The 19,504-nt window shown below is 42.2% G+C and overlaps 1 protein-coding gene across 3 annotated transcripts; it reads right to left on the reverse strand.

Annotated features, from left to right (window-relative positions):
* Positions 1–217: 217 nt before the first annotated feature.
* On the reverse strand, positions 218–19,192 carry TP53INP1 (tumor protein p53 inducible nuclear protein 1). 3 transcript variants are annotated; one of them, XM_059394889.1, is made up of 6 exons: positions 18,954–19,192; positions 10,549–10,807; positions 9,622–9,979; positions 8,703–8,881; positions 6,273–6,310; positions 5,080–5,129 (listed from the first exon to the last, which is right to left on the reverse strand). In XM_059394889.1, exons 2-6 carry the CDS (start codon positions 10,658–10,660, stop codon positions 5,112–5,114), a joined length of 705 nt encoding a protein of 234 aa, XP_059250872.1. In that variant the 5' UTR covers positions 10,661–10,807; positions 18,954–19,192; the 3' UTR covers positions 5,080–5,111. The 3 variants fall into 3 exon arrangements, with proteins under 3 accessions (XP_059250871.1, XP_059250873.1, XP_059250872.1); XM_059394890.1 differs by lacking the exon at positions 8,703–8,881 and having other exon boundaries at positions 5,039–5,129; XM_059394888.1 differs by lacking the exons at positions 6,273–6,310; positions 8,703–8,881 and having other exon boundaries at positions 218–5,129.
* Between the last annotated feature and the right edge of the window lie 312 nt (positions 19,193–19,504).

Here is a 19,504-nt window from a genome sequence, read left to right on the forward strand (position 1 = left end):
GGCTAGGAGTCATCCTCAAATTCATGTTCACTTAAATGATTATTCATTTCAGGTGAAAAATTTTAACATACTAATTTTCTATAAACTTTAAAAACAATATTTAAAGTGCATATTAAATATTTTGGATAAGTAAGACTAAACAGCAAGTAATTTAATTAAGTTGTATCTAGTTTTAAGACTGTGGCCATAAAGATAAAATAAGAGAATCTGACGAGTGTGAAGTTAAAGAACATTTTATTTATTGACAGATTAAAAACCACAACTTAAGTAGTGCAAAATGCACCACTGAACCCAAATACAAAGAACTGGTGTTAATACACAACGTTTAAGCCATGCTACACTTATTTTTGGCAAAGTGCTGTATTGTTTAGTCTGTGTAAAAAACTGACCATCTATGAACCAATCAGTATAAAAAATTCTATAAAAACAGAAAAAAATTTAGATAGTGGCTCAAGAAAACAAGCTGCCATTTATGCATAGATGATGTACAGTATATAATCCAACCAAATGTCCCTTTTGAGTTTTCAAGTTGAAAAAAATTTTATGTCCAGAAATACATCGAGAAGGCACATAGTACAATCTACAATACTCTTCAGTCTCTAAAACTGATGCCCTGCCCTTGTAAAGCAAGTGTATTCACAATTATACTTGAGAAGAAACCCCACGCCACTTAAACACACACACACACACACACACACACACACACAATTATTGATTAAAATTCCAAACCTCTGGAGGAAAACAACCAAAAAGCAAGCAAAACCACTCATACACATCAAGCCTGGATACACACACATCGAACTCCCCAAGTCCTGATTTGGTTTTTAAGAAGACCACCTAGAAAACAAACATTAAAACTTCGGGCAAATACAGAGCTAAATGGAGCATTTAATAATCATACAATTAAAAAAATATGTTGTAAGGAAAATTCTAAATGATATACAAAACATCCACTTAAGCTGCCTTCCTTTGAATAGTAACATCTCTTCCCACAGAAAGGATACTGTTGCAAACAGAAAAAGAGGTCTTTATCTGTATGCTTTCTAGTACCTCTTTCTCCACCGCCAAACCACTGTAACTGGGGTCATATTTCAAGTGAAAGTGGTATATGGCAAGGCTGACACCACTGGATTAGGCAGGTTTTCTAAATAAAGCATTTCATATAAAATTTTAAGCATTACAATAAGTAGATAAGGATGCCATTTATAATGCATCAACACAGCTGATGGCAGTGAAGCCATCCGAGAGTAGCTGGACTTCTGAAAGAATTTAACCAGTATGAATGGGCCTGATAAAATAAAAGATAACTTCAAGGTAACATTACAAGCATATGCTAGTATCTCCAGTATCAGGAGCAGTCTTTTTACTGATTCTAAAAATAAAACTACCTGGAAACTCTTAAACATTCTCCACTAATCCATTTAAACTTAAATGTCTATCTTCCAGTTGGAATCCTTCATTTTTAAATTTTTGCTTTCTTTTGTTTCCAATTAAAAGAAAATGAGAATAAGAAAGATACTCTCTTCTGCTCTTTTTATCGAAGAGTATAGAAAGACAGTATCTTTCCTTGAGGAGGAAGAGAAATAGCAAAGACACTCAGATTCAGTGAAGGTGTACAGATGACAAACCAGTGCACTGCACAGATCTTAGAAGTAAAATCAATAGGCGATGCTGAACGGCCCTCTCAAGTTTTAAGGAAACTGTCTTCTCACTAGAATCAACGTTCTGATACACAGACTACCTGGGAACTGGGAAAATGTCCAGGAAATTAATGTAGAAAAAGCTCACCGGAGTAGAAAGTCAAAAATTCAATCACTGTGCACCTTCTGCAAAAAATTCCCCACCCACCCAACCATATAAATGCATTGCCACAGATGATAAATAATGGATGGTTTGTGTTCATCTTACAGTGCAATACATAGTTAGTTGAGAAAGAAAAAGTAAAACATGGAAAATACATTATAAAATGTTTTATTAACAAAAACACAAACTTTGAGAAACATGGTGCATTTTTAAAAACTAAGAAGCTCATTCATGAAGCACTGCTTGTGTGCACCATACAGTCCAAACTTTTTCCAAGTAACATTCCATATTATCAGTCTAGAAACCATCAGAACACTAAATTCAGAGGGGTCTGATTTCTCATTGCTTAAAGTTTTAATAAATATGCACAAAAGCATATTGTAAACCACTAATATTTACAACAACAGAAATAATAATTACCTTATAATAAATTGCATTTTGGCCATGTTTCAAAGAATATTTAGCAGGTCAACATCCTTCTGTTATTATTGGTCTTGTGTCTCACACAGAGATGCCTAACAAACATCTAATGATCAAGAACTTCAAATGAATTGTGTAACCACTTTCTTCAGTTCTAACATGTGCCAATTTCAGGCAGAAACCTTAGATATTGATATAAAAACCACAGTCTGATAGGACAGATGGCTTGGTTAGCCTAAGAAAACATCCCCAAGACTGAAAGTGTTGCTTCCCAGGTATAAACCATAAAAAACTAGGTCTCGATAAGGCAAACAAAAAAGTCAGTAACAGATAGAGACGTATTTTCAGGTATCAGGAAATTTGAAAAAATAATAGTAAAAAAACCCCAAAAAACCATTGCTATTTTATATACAAATCTGTTCACGCTGCCAAACATATTCTCATGGCTGAACTTCGGTAGCTTGTGAGGTACTAACAAATTGCATGTAATATATGAAAAAAAGAGACCCCCCATGTATTCAGAGGCTTACATCCAGAAAACATTTAGCTGGTCTATTTTCAAGTTACCGACATATAGCCCTATAACAGATGCGGTGTAAAACGTACACACCTTCATGAAAACTTTATCTTAACCACTCAGCTCTCGTAAACACAAATAGTAACAAAGTAACTTCTAGCTCAGTTTGACAAAACTTTACAGACTTGGCCCCTCATTAGAAAACAAATAAATAAAGGGGTAGTCGAAATGGAACGGGAGTAAGGAGAGAAGGCAGATGTAAGACATTCCTGGCACTTCATCACGGCCAGTGGAAGGACCAGCTACTACCACCATCTCATGAAGCTATTTAACCTCTTCTGACCCCAAACATCCCAGTCTAGGCAGAAAAGAGCACAACTCTTCACGTAGGTTAAAAAAAAAGAAAAAGAAAAAGAAAAAGTCTCCCATAGCTCCCTGCACCGAACTGTTACAGGGTTACTGAAAAATATAATACTTCACATAACTATATGCTTTTTCCCTTGAAAACCTTATATAGACATGTACTTATTAAGGTTGCAGAAGAGATGGAAAAATAAGCTATTTGATTGCAAAGGTGATACTACTGATCTGACAGTAGAAAATGCTTTGGGTTGTGTATGTTTAATTTAGTTACAGAGGAAACTGGTGAATGTGGATGGCTCAGCAAAACCCATCACAACTGCTAAGAAATAAAGTGACTGGCTGGAGGTACAAAACAGAGTTTCTGTGTGTTAACTGGCCTCGTGTGAATCGAGCCCTGAACGCCGGCCTCGTTAGCACCAACACTCTGAAGAACAGCTGTGGCAGAACACGGCCACAGGCCCCCTCCCCCCATCCCTATCATTAGATTCAGTAGAGAGGCCCTTGGAATTTCACACAAGATTCAGCTCTGGACAGCCCCGTTCCCATCAGTACACAGTCCGCACGACAACGGTGAGGAAGGTAAATACTACTACTAACCCCATTGGTGGAGGAAATAGAGGCCAAAGTGGTTAAAGATTCTGCCTGTAGCCCCAGTTACAAAAACAAAAAGTGGAAACTCAAGGGCTCCAACCCGTCACTCTTCATTTGGATGCGAGGACAGGATGTCCCCGGGAATCCCTCCTCGGCCTCACAGGACAGGTCCATGGCAGAGGATGGATCACTGCATCAGAAATACAAAATCTATTTCTTTTCCCTTGGACAGTCATAAATAAGAAGTCACTAAAGTGCCTGGACGAGTACTTCTGAGTCGACGGATGACAGGAGGTGGCAAGTGGGCAGAGCTGACAGGAAAGACTCCACACAAGTTAAATAGTGGACTAACGGGTATGTTGTAGATGTATATTTCTCCAAAAACAATTTCACAGGTCTAACTGAATCCCGCTGCGTGGGAGACAAGTGCTTTTGTCCCATGATCTCTGTACCACGTCACACAGTCACATCAGAATTACTGAATGCACTGTTCACTAATACTTAATGTACCTGAATTCCAAAATGAACTGCATGGCTAATCTGGAAAACAAAACAAAATAAAACAAAACAACCAACCAACCAACCAAACAAACAAAAAAACCCACAAACCTATACACACAGAAATGTATCAAGTTTTCTTTCAAGAGAAAGTTCAGCCATAATTCCATTATATCTATGGCAACTATCACCTGTTAATGCTCATGTTAGTGTGTAAAAATGTATTCGTTATATACAGAAAAGATTATCAAGTACTGGTCAATAAAGTGTATGGCTGACCCTGAGAATAAATTCTTGCTTACTCAAAATATTGATTAAGTAATACAAAATAAAATGAAATTGAAAGATGCCTATTCTCATACTTGGGAAGAAATGTCTTTAGAATGCGAACTCATGTACACCTTAATAGATTTAAAGACATCCCCAAACACCAAACACTGTAACTGTATTGATATGTTTCCAAAAATATTCTGAAAAAATTTACAAAAAAGTAAGTGTTAAAAGCAAGGCATTATGTGATATACAGCATGTAAATCTGGTTTTCAAGATAGTGTCTAAACACATCGATAAAACTATGTGATTGGTCATCAGTTGGCTGTAAAGAAACAGCATCTTCATTGTCCGTCCACACGCGTCCGTCCACACACATATAAACAAACCAAGAGAATCCAACCAATCTTGAAATTCTTAGTAATTGTACTGACGGGGGCAGGGCTGATGGACAGCCCAGCCATTGTGCTTGACTTGCCTAGAGTGGCAATCCCTGGTAAGATTTTGGCGACGAAGGCTATTTCTGTTCAAAGACTGTCTTTCACTATGTTCTTTTATCCACTGGGAAGGGCGAAAGCTCTTGGGTTGTTCCAGAAAAGCTGTATGCGCAGCAAGAGCTGCAACGTAGCAATGGATGTGCTGCCCCATTTCATTTCGACTTTCCACTCTGAAACAGAAGAAAACGGGACTGTATTAAGTAACAGAGTATGTTATTAATGAACTTGAAAAAGGTACTTAGTGATTCAATTTGCCCCACTAATTTGTTTATGGTTGAATGAGAGCTTAGTGTCTCATAGCTGACAGACAAGTTTACCTTTCGTGACCACACTAACTGACAATGACAGAAAGGAGAGGACGGTTTTTCATAGAAGTATGTCATATAATCCACGGATGGTTAATTAGGTAGACTGTATTTTTCTAAAAAGTGCTTCACATTTTGAGTGAATTTCAATCAGGCAGCAAATGCATTTAGATAAGATTTTCTGTGAGGGGGACGAACATTTATTGATTATCTGGATTGGCCAACTGTTTTGCAAATGTAGTATATTTAATTCTCACCATAATCTTAAAAGGAAAATGTTTTAATTGCCAAATTTTACTGACCAGAAAGCTAAGGCTCAGTGACGTTAATTAAGGTCACTATTATTACCTCATGCAACCAAGATTCTAATACAGGTTTTACTCCAAAGTCTGTGGTTAGGAAGGGGGTTGGTACTGATGCCCTAGGCTGGCTGCACCTTCATACACGTTTTCTGTCTGTAAGTAAATATTCCAGGAAACAAGCTTTAAACCCACATTTAATAGAAATATGCATAAGAAAATTCTACTCATTTAACACTTTCTGGATAAAAAGCTACCTGCTTATTATAAAAAAGTTTTTCATTGATATCGCAACAGGGCACATTTTGGAATGGCCTTTGCATAGTAATGTTGCAAAGACCTGTGGAGAACACGTCTTGAAATATGGCTACAGATCACATGATTATTCTATGTTTTCTACATTAAAAGCTATCTAACAGGATAGATATAAGTTATGTCAACACATGACAGGAAGAGTTTTAAGAGTTCTAAGGGTTATTTTATACAACAAGGGCAATTATAGATTATATCTGTAATCACTAGAGGAAAACACTATAGTTTTTAAAGATTTTTTAAAAAATAGAATTAAAGGGGGTCACATTAAGAAGCTAATAGGAAGAAGTTAATATAAAGAAAGCAGTTTGTAAAAGGTGGGCATTTTGATACTTTGGGCTTTCTGCTCAGACTGATTTTAACACATATTACACAGTCTCAAAAGGAATGTACTTACTCTGCGCCAGTGAGTCTTATAAGCAGCTTTTCCTGGCCCTACAAATGTTAAATGGTGAACTATTAAATCACTAGTAAGATTTAAAATGCTATTTAATTTTACTGTTAGGACATGGTGCATTTTCTGTAATTAAAACTGGTTTACTATGGGTCATTAAAGGCACATGTATTATTTAAGATTATGATAGCACACAGACCTCATAAACAATACTTTACAAAGGCCAAAATACAATAAAACATACACTCTGAAGCCCATCTGTAATTATGAAGCACCTTCTTGTTACATACTTTACGATAATATCCCTAAGGATAGAAAGGATAGAGGCAATCTAACTTTTGAAGATACCATGTTTAGGAAACATAGATATTTACTACATAGCCATCCAAAGTTTGGTAACACCTGATCTATCTTGATTTAGTGTTTTGTTTTTTTTTTAAATAAGGATTTGAAATCCAGAAATAAAGGTGTTAAAAATGTTTAGTTACTATAAAACTATGATAATTTGCAGTACTTTTGAAGGAATTCCTAGAAAGTGAAGTGTGTTCTTTTGATTCTATATATGGAAAAGTATCTATTTGTTTAACTTTCCTGTATGTTACATCAAAACATATAACAAGATTGGGGCGCCTGGGTGGCTCAGTGGGTTAAAGCTTCTCTGCCTTCAGCTCAGGTCATGATTTCAGGGTCTTGGGATCGAGTTCCTCGTCGGGCTCTCTGCTTGGCAGGGAGCCTGCATCCCCCCCACCCCCCGCTCTCTGCTTGCCTCTCTGCCTACTTGTGATCTTTCTGAGTCAAATAAATAAATAAAATCTTTAAAAAATATATAACAAGATAAAGAAACAAACAAAATACAAAAAAAAAAAAGATCATTCTGACTGCATCAAAACAGCAAACACATAACTAGATGCAGAGTATGATCTTGGATGGGATGCTGGTCTGGACAAATGAGATGAACTATTCTGGGCTCCAATGAAGAAAGCTGAGTATGATGTGGATAGTAGATGAAGTGAAATTTTACTGAAAAGAAAAAGGTTCAGATCATTGCCTAAAGAAGCAGATTATAAAAAGTATATACAGCTTGATCCCATTTAGGTTACAAACGTGTGCGTGTATGCGCGCGTGTGTGTATGTGTATGTGTTTGTGAAAAACAAGTTGGAAGAATGTGCCCTGGGGTGTTAACAGTGTGCATCTCCGGGGCGTGCAAATGTCTTTTAAAACTTTTTAATTTTTACATATTTGCATTTTCTAATTTTATGCAAATGCATATATGCTGTTTCTGGAATAATAATATTATTTACAAAGCTGTTGTACATATACACACACACTTTAAACACTGAGAAGTAAATATACAAACATCAGTGTTTGTATTTAAAGTGAATTTTTTAAACATTTAAAGTGACTATTAATCGTGCTAAACTCTTGAGTGGAATTCTACAGAAGTGAAATCAGAATCAGGTGGGAAGCATTTCTGAGAAATGAAGAAATTAATTTGAATCAATCATACGGCAATTTAATCAATACCATGGTCCTAGAAATTTTGATTTTTTGTTGGAATGCCTGAAACACTGATCTCTCAATAAACTTGAAGCGCTGAATCAGGTGCCAGTTAAAGTAACATTTCCCACCAAAGATCTTACCCAGTATAAAGCCAGGCAAGTGTATAAGCAAATTGTTTCTCAGCTGGGTAAAGGATATGTTTATCCTTATAGAAGATCACAAGATTACTTAGAGTATTCAGACTTGCGAGTGCAGCAAACTCTGGTAAAGTTAAATTAATGAGCTGCCTGGGTTTTGTTTGTATCTGGCAAACAGGAAATGGTAGAAGATATATACAATGATCCAGTTAGTGGAGTTAGAGCCCCAATAATCTAAGAAGAGGCTCTTTGGGTTATAGGACCAACTATGGGAACATTCTGAACGGTTCCAAACATTCCATGTCACCTGAAGTGTATGGTATGTAGTGTAGGTATGTAGGAAATTAGGGTCAGCATCCCCCAAATACTGTTTAACACCACAGCACATTCCACTACCATGCACTGTGAACAGCCAGACTTTGGGCTGATGAACATGACCATGGGCTTTCTTTCAGCAGGTGCAAGCATCTTGAATATACTCACGGGATAAAGGCCATAGGACGCCTATAAGTTTGCTTTGAAACATATCAGTCTTTACTGACCAGGCCCTCAGCCTATCTGTCACTCAAACAGAGCCTTTCAGACCTATTAGGACTTCCATATAACAAGAAAATATTGTTTGGGTATGAAATCATTCCTCTGTAAGGCAGAAAACAACTCTCTGGGGAACACGTTTTGGTAAAATTGCCATTCTACTTCATGTTTACGATTTGTCAAGTTTTTGAGGTTAAGTGCCATTTGATGTGACCCAGCTAAGACTACCTGGAAGAAAATAAGAGTTTTAAGATATACTACTCTTGGGGTGCCTGGGTGGCTCGGTCGGTTGAGTGTCTGACTCCTGATTTCGGCTCAGGTCATGATCTCGGGGTTGTGAGATCAAGCCCCACGTCGGGCTCTTCGCTGAGTGGGGAGACTGACTCTGCTTAAGAGTCTCTCTCCTTCTCCCCTTGCCCCGCCCTGCTCGCGCGCTCTCTCTAAAGAAAAAAAAAAAAACAAACAAACAAAAAAGAAAGATATACGATTTTTGTTGAATTTGATAGCCCAAATAATTCAGTGTATAAAGTGTCAGTTACACTGAGACAGGTAGCAGAAATGCCAGTCTTTTCTTCTCTGTCACCATCAGAGTACTATAAATCCAACAGCTCTTCCTTATATAATCAGAGCCATGTTCTAATGGACTTTTTTTGAAAATCTAAAATGAACATGTTTTTCACACCATCCACTACCTTGTGCACCATGCACACGCTTTCACAAATCTCTAACGAGATTACTTTGCATCTTCTAAAAAATCAGCTTTGAATTGTAGTAGAAATAAATAAACTGCATGTGAAACAGATTGCTTGTGGACAGAGTAAAATACAGTCAACCCCTCAACAGCTCAGGGGTTAGGGGCGCCAACCCGTGTGCAGTGGAAAATCCACGTGTAAATTATGACTCGCCCGAAGCGTAACTGCTAATAGCCTACTGCTGACTGGGAAGTTTACCAATAACATCAACAATCAATGAACACATATTTTGCATGTTAGAGGTATTATCTACTGTATTCTCACAATAAAATAAGCCAGACAAAATAAACTGTTATTAAGGAAATCCTAAGGAACACAAAATACATTTATAGTCCTGTATTCTGTTTATCAAAAAAAATTCTCTATACAAGCAGACTCATGCAGTTCAAACCCAGGATGCTCAAGGGTCAACTGTACTCACAACATACCTGGGGCTACTTGGGTCAGGACATTCATTGGTCCCACAACTGGCCTCACTGACGCCAGGGCAGGAATTATGCACAGCATAGACAGACATGCTGGGATGTTCAATGAGAAGGTTTTCCAAAGGACTGGTTTCCACCTTGAGAGTGGTTAATTCACCTGCAGTAAAACATGGGGGAGGGGTGATAAACCAGCTCTCCTCCATCGGACAGGACTCAAACTGGAGAAAGCAGGAGTCACCGGTATCAGCCAAGCACTCAAGAGATGCAGGTAAACAGGAAAAGACTGGTGGGTGCTCAGTATGTGACTCTTCACTGATGGCTTCGGCTTTGGCTTCTGCTGCTGAGAAACCAGGGCAGGCATCTACATCGTGGTCCATGTTCGTTGGTGAAGTCCCACGGGAACATGAGCATCCCGATGGTATCACATTCAGGGCACAGAAAAAGAAGAGAGGATACTATAAGCTGATGTTCACATTCTCTCTTCATTTAGGTGAGACACAAACCCACTTATGTTCATTCGTAATGACAGGAAATGATTTCTGAGCACCCAGTGTGTGTGTAGGGTGGTGTAGCACTGCATAGGATGGGTCATGGTGGTTTCGTGGGAATGGGTTTGAAGACTGCGTCTATCCTGCTGAATAAACGTGATGAGCAGCGTGGGTCACTGTTCGTCTAGCACAGGATTTCCTATTAAAGTGCATCAGATGTGAACAGACTATGAGAGTTGCAAAACTGGAAGATCTGACGTCAGTCAGTTTCACTGACTGATCATCTGGCACGGGATGTTTCACGCAATTTTTTTTTAGACAATTCTTGCTTATTTACTCTTAAGGCTTCCAAACCTTCAGAGTTACTGGTTTACTTATGCAAAAACTGAGAAGGAAGAGTTTCCACTTTTGCTGGGATGATTAACAGCTAAGAATACCTTACCTATGAAGTCAACGAGAATCCATTCTTCATCTTCTTTCTCACTGAATTCCGGTTCTTGGTTGGAAGAACTATTGACTTCACCCACAAACATTTTATTCAGTCTCTGGAACATGGTTAAGGCAAGATTGAGACTTTGGCGGGATGTCTTTACAGCTGAGATCTCAAAACACTGTCTTCAGTCTGCCTGATGGCACGACAGGAGATTAAAGTGCACAGGGTGCTTATTCAACTTAGGCGAGAGCAAGGAGAGTCGTTATCCCTAAAATAAAATAGGAAGAGAAGGTCATTTCAAATCAGCACATATTTATACAATATGTGTGTGGTTTCGAAAGCATGTGCCCACACACATGCACACACCCCTTTAGAAGAAAGCTCATGCCTTGGCCTGTAGCTACAGCCATTCTCTTCCTATAGGGTCAAACACAAGAAATGTCAAATACAAGAGATCTAGCACCTCTTATTTATAAACCATTATGAAATGAATACTCAAAAGCAACCTGTACATAAATGTGAGATGAAAGGGAAGGAGCTGGTTCTTTTTCACATCTGTGCTTTCCTAAGGGATAAATCTGACTCATGTAGTTCAAGCTGAAATACTACTTTTCTGTAAGAAAAGCAAACGCCAGATACTAAGTCTTGCTGTATGACATTCAGTGCCCAGAAGCTGCCAAAGGAAGCCTGCAGCAGGACTGGACGGCCACCAGCTTTCCTCGGCTCACCTTCTCTTCTGTTCTTCTGTAGGACTGTAAGCATACCTAATTCCACTTAAAAATCAGCAAGCATAATTTGACCTTCAAAACAATTCCTACAGCTGGCACAGAGAAATTTACACTGCAGAAAACTGAGGAGGACAGCAGCGAGCCACGGAAATCGTTGACTGCAGGCGAGCAGGAAGGTAATGTGGCCCGCACACCTGGGTTTAAATGCTGGCTCTGCTGCTTTTGGAGTTAGGAAGTTATACTACTTCAGTGGGCAATAGTTCTACTTCATAGAGTTCTGGTGAGTTTTTATTTTTTTGTTTTTAAAGGGTGAGCACGTGGGAACAGGGGAGCAACGAGGGGCAGAGGGAGGAGAGAGAATCTTTAGGCAGGTTCCATGGTAAGCCCAGTGTGGGGCTTGAGCTCACGACCCTGAGATCACAACCTGAGCTGAAATTGGGTGGCTCAGTGGGTTAAAGCCTCTGGCTTCGGCTCGGGTCATGATCTCAGGGTCCTGTGATAGAGCCCTGCATCGGGCTCTCTGCTCAGCAGGGAGCCTGCTCCCCCCCCCCTCTGCCTGCCTCTCTGCCTACTTGTGATCTATCAAATAAATAAATAAAATCTTAAAAAAAAAAAAAAGAGTAGAACACTCAACCAGCTGAGTCCCCCAGGAGCCCCTCTGGTGAGTTCTAAGTGAGGAACTCTGGCCTTGTCTGATCTTCCAGAATTCCAAATACATATATATATATATATATATATATATATATATATATATAAATATACACACATACACACACACATATAGAATTTATAAATAATATAAACATAATATTTATATAATATATAAATAATATAATTTATAATAATTATAAATTATATATTTATTATATATGTGTATATTTTATATGTGTGTGTGTGTGTATAACCATTTCTCCCTGTTTACCTGATAGTCATATCAAACCTAACACAAACCAAAGAGAACTTTTAATTTCTACCCTCCACAAACTTACATGCACTGTCATCCTTCCCTTTCCCAGCAGCAGCATCCAGCAGTTATTCAGGCCATAATCCTAGCAGTTGCTCCTTCTGCTCCCCACCCAACCTCTCAACCAAACTTTCACCAGGTCCTGTTGACTCTAGCTGCACATGTGCCCTACATCTGCCCACTTCTTGCCACCACTTTCATCCTAGTTGAAGCCAATCTAGTGGGTGTCCCTCTGGACTCTGCCAATCACTACCTCCCTGATGGGTCTCCCTGATCCTACTCTTGTGAAATGGCATAATGCAGGCAACCACTTAGCAAGGCACTTGGCACAAAGTTCTCAGTCAACGTCAACTATTATTCTACAAATATTAACTGAGTACCTATTATGCATCAGGCAGAGTGCTGAGCACAGGGGAGGCAGCAGTGAATATGGGCCCTCCCGTGGCAACCATTAACAACCCAATGTGATGAATGCCATGGAAAAAGTACGGGGTGTTCCTCCAATCCAGGCAGGCAAAGGTCAGGAAGGACTACTGTAGTAAATGACTTTGGTCTTGAGAGGTCAAGAAGATCAAGAATGGAGGAAGCCTACAGATGAGTGAGAATGTGGCAACCTTCTATGGGACTCAAGATCCAGACGGATGGTCATGAGCGCAGGCTGGGGGGGCTAAGCAAGAACCAGATCTTTTAGGACCTTCTAAACCAGAAGTTACAGAAAGGGAAAAGCCAAAGATGACCCTCTACCAGAAGCCAATGGGGGGGGATGATGGGACCATTTGGCGGAAAACGTATACTGCAGAAGGTGCTGGTTGGGCATTTTGGACATGCTGAATTTGGGACTCTGCAAGTCACGTGCTTGGTGTTGTCTAGTGGGTGGGCAGCAGAACATTTCCAGGGCTTTGGAGCGCAAGGGCATGGTCTCAGCTGGGGGCACGGATTTGGGAAGTTGTCAACACAACAGGGCTAACAGAAATCATGAATAAATGAGACCAGCCAGGGATGGCGAAAAGCCTCTGACACTCTTTCTCATGAGCATCAGCCTTGAATCCGTAACTTGACTCTTGAACCTTTGCTTTCAAAACAGTCATCATTTTTAGCTGGAAACGTAGTTACAGTCTGTAGTGAAGGAGATTCTTGGTTGACGTCTTTATGTGCAAACAGGACTGCTACAACTGTTTGGCATGCTACTACGAATGTGTAGTACTACAAATGTGTGTTCAAATAAATGACATTTGAACACTTTTGTGGTCACAATCCGTCATCATCGTCCATTAATTATTAAAAGAGAGTAAACAGGAAACATTATTTGCATAACCAGTCTGCCAGAAACCCTTCTGGAAAGCAGCGGGGCCAAATCATGAAGGCTGGGGCTTTAGTATAGAATTCAAATTCAGCTTTATGTTCCATGTAAGAGACGTTAGATGAAAAGTGAGCTTGTGTAGTTTGCTTGTGTAGTGTCATAGCTATATCCTAAAAGATGAGCTATGACAAGGTCTGGTGTAAATAAAGGTTTTGGCATATAAGCTATGAGGGAAAAAAGACACTTAAAGAATCTTCCCCCCTTGGGCGCCTGGGTGGCTCAGTGGGTTAAAGCCTCTGCCTTTGGCTCAGGTCATGGTCCCAGGGTCCTGGGATCGGGGCCCGCATCGGGCTCTCTGCTCGGCAGGGAGCCTGCTTCCTCTCTCTCTCTGACTGCCTCTCTGCCTACTTGTGATCTCTTTCTCTGTCAAACAAATAAATAAAATCTTAAAAAAAAAATCTTCCCCCCATTTCTCTTAAATTATGAAGGCATATATTGGCCCCAAGTACAATCCTGTGTCTGCTGAACTAGTTGAGAGAATAATCTTAATTATCTCTAGAGTACAGGGCTGGCCTCAAGCACTGCATCAGCTAGGAAGCTGGAGTTGCTGGGTGTAAAGCAGAGCACCCCACAAGAGAACCCCTGCTCATCCTGAATGAGCACCTTGTCCCCCAACATGAGGGTAACTTACTGGGGCCCAGGCCTATAAAGTGGAAGCTACAAGACAGAAAACAATGCTGGTGCCATTGTGGTTGGACAGCTGTGGTTCCCAGCTGCCGACTGCCTCCCCCCACCCCCGCCCCAGCTACAGCTCCAAATCCATGAGACAGAAGCCAGCAAATGCCTAGAACAAATACAACTCTGCCACAGGAAAGGTGCCTTTGGAGGAATTTTCCACGGGGCAGCACAGTCAATCTTCTTTTGGTCTCCTGAAGTCCAAGGCTACCTTGAGATATCCCAAATGTCCTGCAAGGGCAACCAACCTTGGGTGGCCCGAGTATTCAGGAGCCCAACCAGGCAAGGGAAGAGCTCATTTTCATCTGTCCTGAGTCATGGCTCAGATTTAAATGACACACCTGTGGAGGCCCCTGGGAAGGAAAAAGACCAGTTTGGGGACAGGTGGAAGGAGGGCTGGCCTGGGGACAAGCAGGAGAGGGTTCTGGTGCTCTCCCTAACATAAGTGGCTGGAGCTAAACGATCTAACCCTGCTGAGCCTCAGTCTCACCACTGGAAAAACGGGGAGACTGTGTTGGATCACCTCTTCACTCTCCCGATAGACCTCTAGCACAATGAAGAAGTAGGGTTAGACTAACTATGCAAAGTTCCTTTGGCCTTGCTTTCTGTAGGAGTCAGAAAGAACAAGGAGCTGCTGGAGAGCCCCAATATGCTGAAGCTGTTCAGTGGGTGGCCACAAGGCACATCAGGCAAACGAGCACTTGAAATGACTTGTATGACCAAAAATCTGAATTTTAAATTTTATTTACTTTTAATACATTTCAAACTCAAATTTGAAAGCTGATAATTGAGCCAATTTTTGGAAACTTCCAAGTATGTTCTGAACAACCGATTAACTATTTCCAATGAAAATTGTACATCTGAATCAAGACGTGATATGTTTAAAAATATACACCAGAGTGTATGTGCAAGGAAGACTTAGTGCCTCCTTGAAAATACTGTAATATCTCAAAAATTTTTATATTAATTGTATGTTGAACTATAGTAATTTTGGAATATGTTAGGATAAGTAAAATATGTTAATAAAATTAATTTTACCTATTTTTCTTTTTTAACGTGGCTACCAGAAATGTAAACATACATATAACTCACATTACATATCTCTATTGGACAATGTAGTTCCAGAAAAATCTCTCTAAAATACTGAGAGCCTCACCTCCTAACTGCCCAGGAACTGGCCCTACCTGGTCACTGCCATGCTTCACCTTCGCTCCTGCCCAGGAATGGAGGCTCCTAATGAGGCTGGTTCTATGCGGAGCTGGAAATCCAAGCACAGCCTCAGACTTCACTTTTCATTACATGTCACAGACATTTTTTTTTTAATTTAATTTTTTTTTAAAGATTTTATTTATTTATTTGACAGAGAGAAATCACAAGTAGATGGAGAGACAGGCAGAGAGAGAGAGAGGGAAGCAGGCTCTCTGCCGAGCAGAAAGCCCGATGCGGGACCCGATCCCAGGACCCTGAGATCATGACCTGAGCCGAAGGCAGCGGCTTAAACCACTGAGCCACCCAGGCGCCCCTAATTTAATTTTTTTTTGAAGTAAACTCTACCCGCAATGTGGGGCCCGACCTCCTCACCCGGAGATCAAGAGTCTCTCACTCCACTGACTGAGCCAGCCAGGTGCCCCGGTCATGGACTTTTTTATATTTACAACTCTAGGGCAATGATAAAACTAAAGTGAAAATTCCAGAGAAAGCATGTGTCCTAAGAGGACAAATTTACAAATACAATTCTGGAATTTAGCAAAGAGGTAGGGTCAAAGAAGGCTAGGTAAGGTAGCACTGCTATTTTTGGGGGCATCTGCAAACTTTCCACAGTAACTAACCAACCTTAGCCAATCTACCAGGGAAGTCTCATCCCAGTGGAGAAAAGAAACAAAGTATCTGGGCCCCAGCATTTCAAGAAGTTAGCTTTGTCCATGTTTTTCTGGCTCAAAATACCTTCCTCCCTCACCGATAAATAAATAAATAAATAAATAAAATTTTAAAGATTCATTATAAAATTAAATAAAACTACATTATAAACAGTTTAGAAGATAGGGAGAATAACTATTTCACTGCCTTGTTGCAATACTGTTAGCATTTTATGCATTTTCTTTTCCACATAAGGTTTCTTTTTATCAGGAAGTCTAGTGAATGCAAAATACTGTATCCTGCTTTGTTACTTAACATTTCATCATTAATGTTTTTCCTATTATTACAGGAGTTAGAAATGCTCTGTGGGCAGAGAAAGGTGGCTAAGTTTAATACTTATGGGGAAGAGCATTCTAGTTTGTGAACTTAGAAAAGGCGTTGCTAGTCTGTAAGAGCTTGTTAGAATGATTTATTTTCTTATTTTTGAGACAGGCAAACAACCAACAGGCACTGTGGCTCTGGAGGTACCCTGCTGTGTTTGAAATCTTGGCTTTGCTACCTGCAACTTGTGTGAACTTAAGGTATTGAGTAACCTTTTGGTGCCTCAGTTTTCTCATCCCTAAAATGGGGAGGATAGTGCGCAGATTATGCGTGGATGTGAGGATTAAGTGCATATCCCTCAGACTAGTGCCTGACAACAGAGCAGGCAGCCAGTAAATATTAACTCAGAATATTAAATATAACTTGGAAAACTTAAGTCCATTCCAAGCCAGCAGCATGAATGTAAGCTACTTAGCATCTTTGGCTCTGAATGTCTTCCTCTGCAAAATGTTTATATAATAATCAGAACTACAATCTACTGAATACTTATTGTATGTGGCAGTGAGTTGAGGTACTTGTCACATGTTACTAACAGGAAACTGAGGCTCAGAAATTAAGTAACTTGCTCAAAAGTGACAGAGCTGGTCAGGTGTGGAGCGGGCATTAGAACATAAATCTGTGCAGTTCCAAGTATCTTGCTTTTCCCTGCACATGACTGCCCAGCCTCCTTTTGGCCTCAACTCTGGTTCTATGAACTTCATAGAACAGTACTTTTCAGCTGGTTTTGGCTGCCAGTAGGCGGCTCCAAAAACAACATTTTTAAATTAAAAAAAAAAAAAAAACCCAAAACAAAAACAAAACCACAACTTTGATGATCTAACTTTGCGAACTATGTGTACAGTTGTGGCTTCTTGACGGTTTCGAAATATCAGGTGGCCAACCTAACACATCTTCACTGGAAAGCAGCCTCAAAATGATTTTTGTCTTTATATCCCACCCTATTTTAGAACAATAAACATGCCGGTTCAAGTAATTTAGAATTGATTTTAAACTGCAGAAAAACCAAGCCAGGAAAGCTGTCTTTGCTTGTTCCGCTTCTAATCAGCCTATTCAGCTGGTCATAGTGGATTACTCTCCTCCCAGAGACCCACCACTGTCTGCCCTGAAGGGTGAATGACAGCGGACAAAGACAGCAGTGAGTGGTTATTCCCAGCCTGTTAACCTTCAGTTTTTAAGGTAGGGCCATTCCCAAGAGAAATAGGAGGGAACAACGGAGTGAGCAGGCAGTCACAGAAAAGAACAAAAGACAGGAAGAGAAAAACAAAACAGCCCTCGCTCATATAAGTTAATGAGGTCCTGGAACCAGGTAGCGGCCTTTAAAAATTATGCTCCCAGTTCAGAATTATAGAGTCTGTGACTTAAAATCCAATGCTTCCCAGAGATTTTCACATCTGCAATGAACAGTGCGTTTCAATTACCAAGCAAATGATTTCAGGATCTCGGGGGTACCTCTTTATTACCTCTGTTCAATGGCCTCATGGGTCACACTCTCTCCTCCCCTTTTCCAAAACCACTCTGCATTTAGAAAAGGCTCTTTTAGCAACAAATGCCCAAATACTTGGACGTTCCAGACGGAAAGAGGCTCTTCCTTAACCTCTCCTCAACTGGAAGTCAACACAGAAGATGATGAGAAGAGGCAGTTAGGAAATGTAACACAAAACGAGGAATGCCCACGTAAAATGCACCTGCAACTTTGAAAGGAAAAACACCATTTCCTTTTAATTGGTTGTGTGGCCTCGAGTCAAATAACTTCATCTCTCTGGGCCTCGGGTTTCCTATCCACAAGATAATGAAGCCGACATGAGAGGGTCTCCGTGAGGAGCAACTGAGACAACTGATGCACGCTAAGCCCTCCGCATAGTCTAGACACTGAGGAAGCGCTCAAACGGCGTCCGGGAGCAAAGCGAGGAGGATTTTACCGGTGGCGACCAAGTACAGGGCCCCTTCCGCAGGTGCAGCGTCAAAGATCAGGTGGAAGATCGAGCAGGGTCAGGGGACTCGCAGCGGACCCGCGGACACCCAGGGCGCTTAGGCGGCGGCGGCCGCGGGAGAGAGGAGGGTCCCCCGCGCCGCAGGACCCTCGGTGCTAGGGGCGCGACCCGGGGCGGCGAGGGCTGGCGCGGGGGGCGAGGAGCGAGAGGGGCGCCCGGGCGGTCCTCCCGGAGTCCCCGACGCTAGTCTAACGGCCGAGGGCAGGAGGAGGAGTGGAGGGGAGTCAGGGGGAGGTCCTGCCGCGGCCAAGAAAACAGGCCACGCTCGCGGGAGGAGGCAGAAACCGAACACCCACCGCCGCCCCGCGCCCGGCTCGTCCGCCTCCGTCCGCACCCCGGGGCCTCGGGCCGGCCGCCGCCGGGGGCGGGAGGCGGGAGGCGCGGAAGGCGGCCGGCGGGAGGCCCGCGCGGGCCGGCCGGAGCCAGCGGCCCCGGGGGCCGGCCCCGCCCGCACTTACGTGGGCCCGAGCGGCAGCGGAGACGGGCGGCGCAGGCAGCGGGCGCGTCGCTCGGCGGGGTCGGCGGGGAGCGGCGCGCACGGGCGCGGGGCTGCTGAGGTAGCTGCGGCTCCCCGGACGGCGGGCGCGGGGCGCGGGGCCGGGCCGCCTGTCCCGTTGCTGGACCACTGGCCGCCGGCCGCCCGTCTCGCTCCTTTTGTTGTTGTGCTGCGCTCGGAACAGCTGATCGGCCGCCCAGCCCGCCCGTCGGGCCGCCCCGCCCCGGGGCCGCGCCAGGCCCGACCCCACCAATCGGCGGCGCGGGGGCCCCGGGGCCGCCCTGCGAGAGGTTGTCACTAACGCACGTGACCTGGCGGCGAGCCGGGCGACGCTCTCAAGTTAGAAACAAGCCCGGGCAACAAAAGCCGGGGCGCCGTGGGACGAGAAGAGGGGCGAGCGGAAGGAGGGCGAGGAGCGTGTGTGGGGGGCACCAGCGCTGGGGCGACCGGGGAGGGGAGCAGGGGAGGGCCGGGGCGAGCAGAAGTGGGAACCCGCAGGAGTGTGGGGGCAGA

Source organism: Mustela nigripes, chromosome 3 (assembly GCF_022355385.1).
Source record: "Mustela nigripes isolate SB6536 chromosome 3, MUSNIG.SB6536, whole genome shotgun sequence".
NCBI lineage: Eukaryota > Metazoa > Chordata > Mammalia > Carnivora > Mustelidae > Mustela > Mustela nigripes.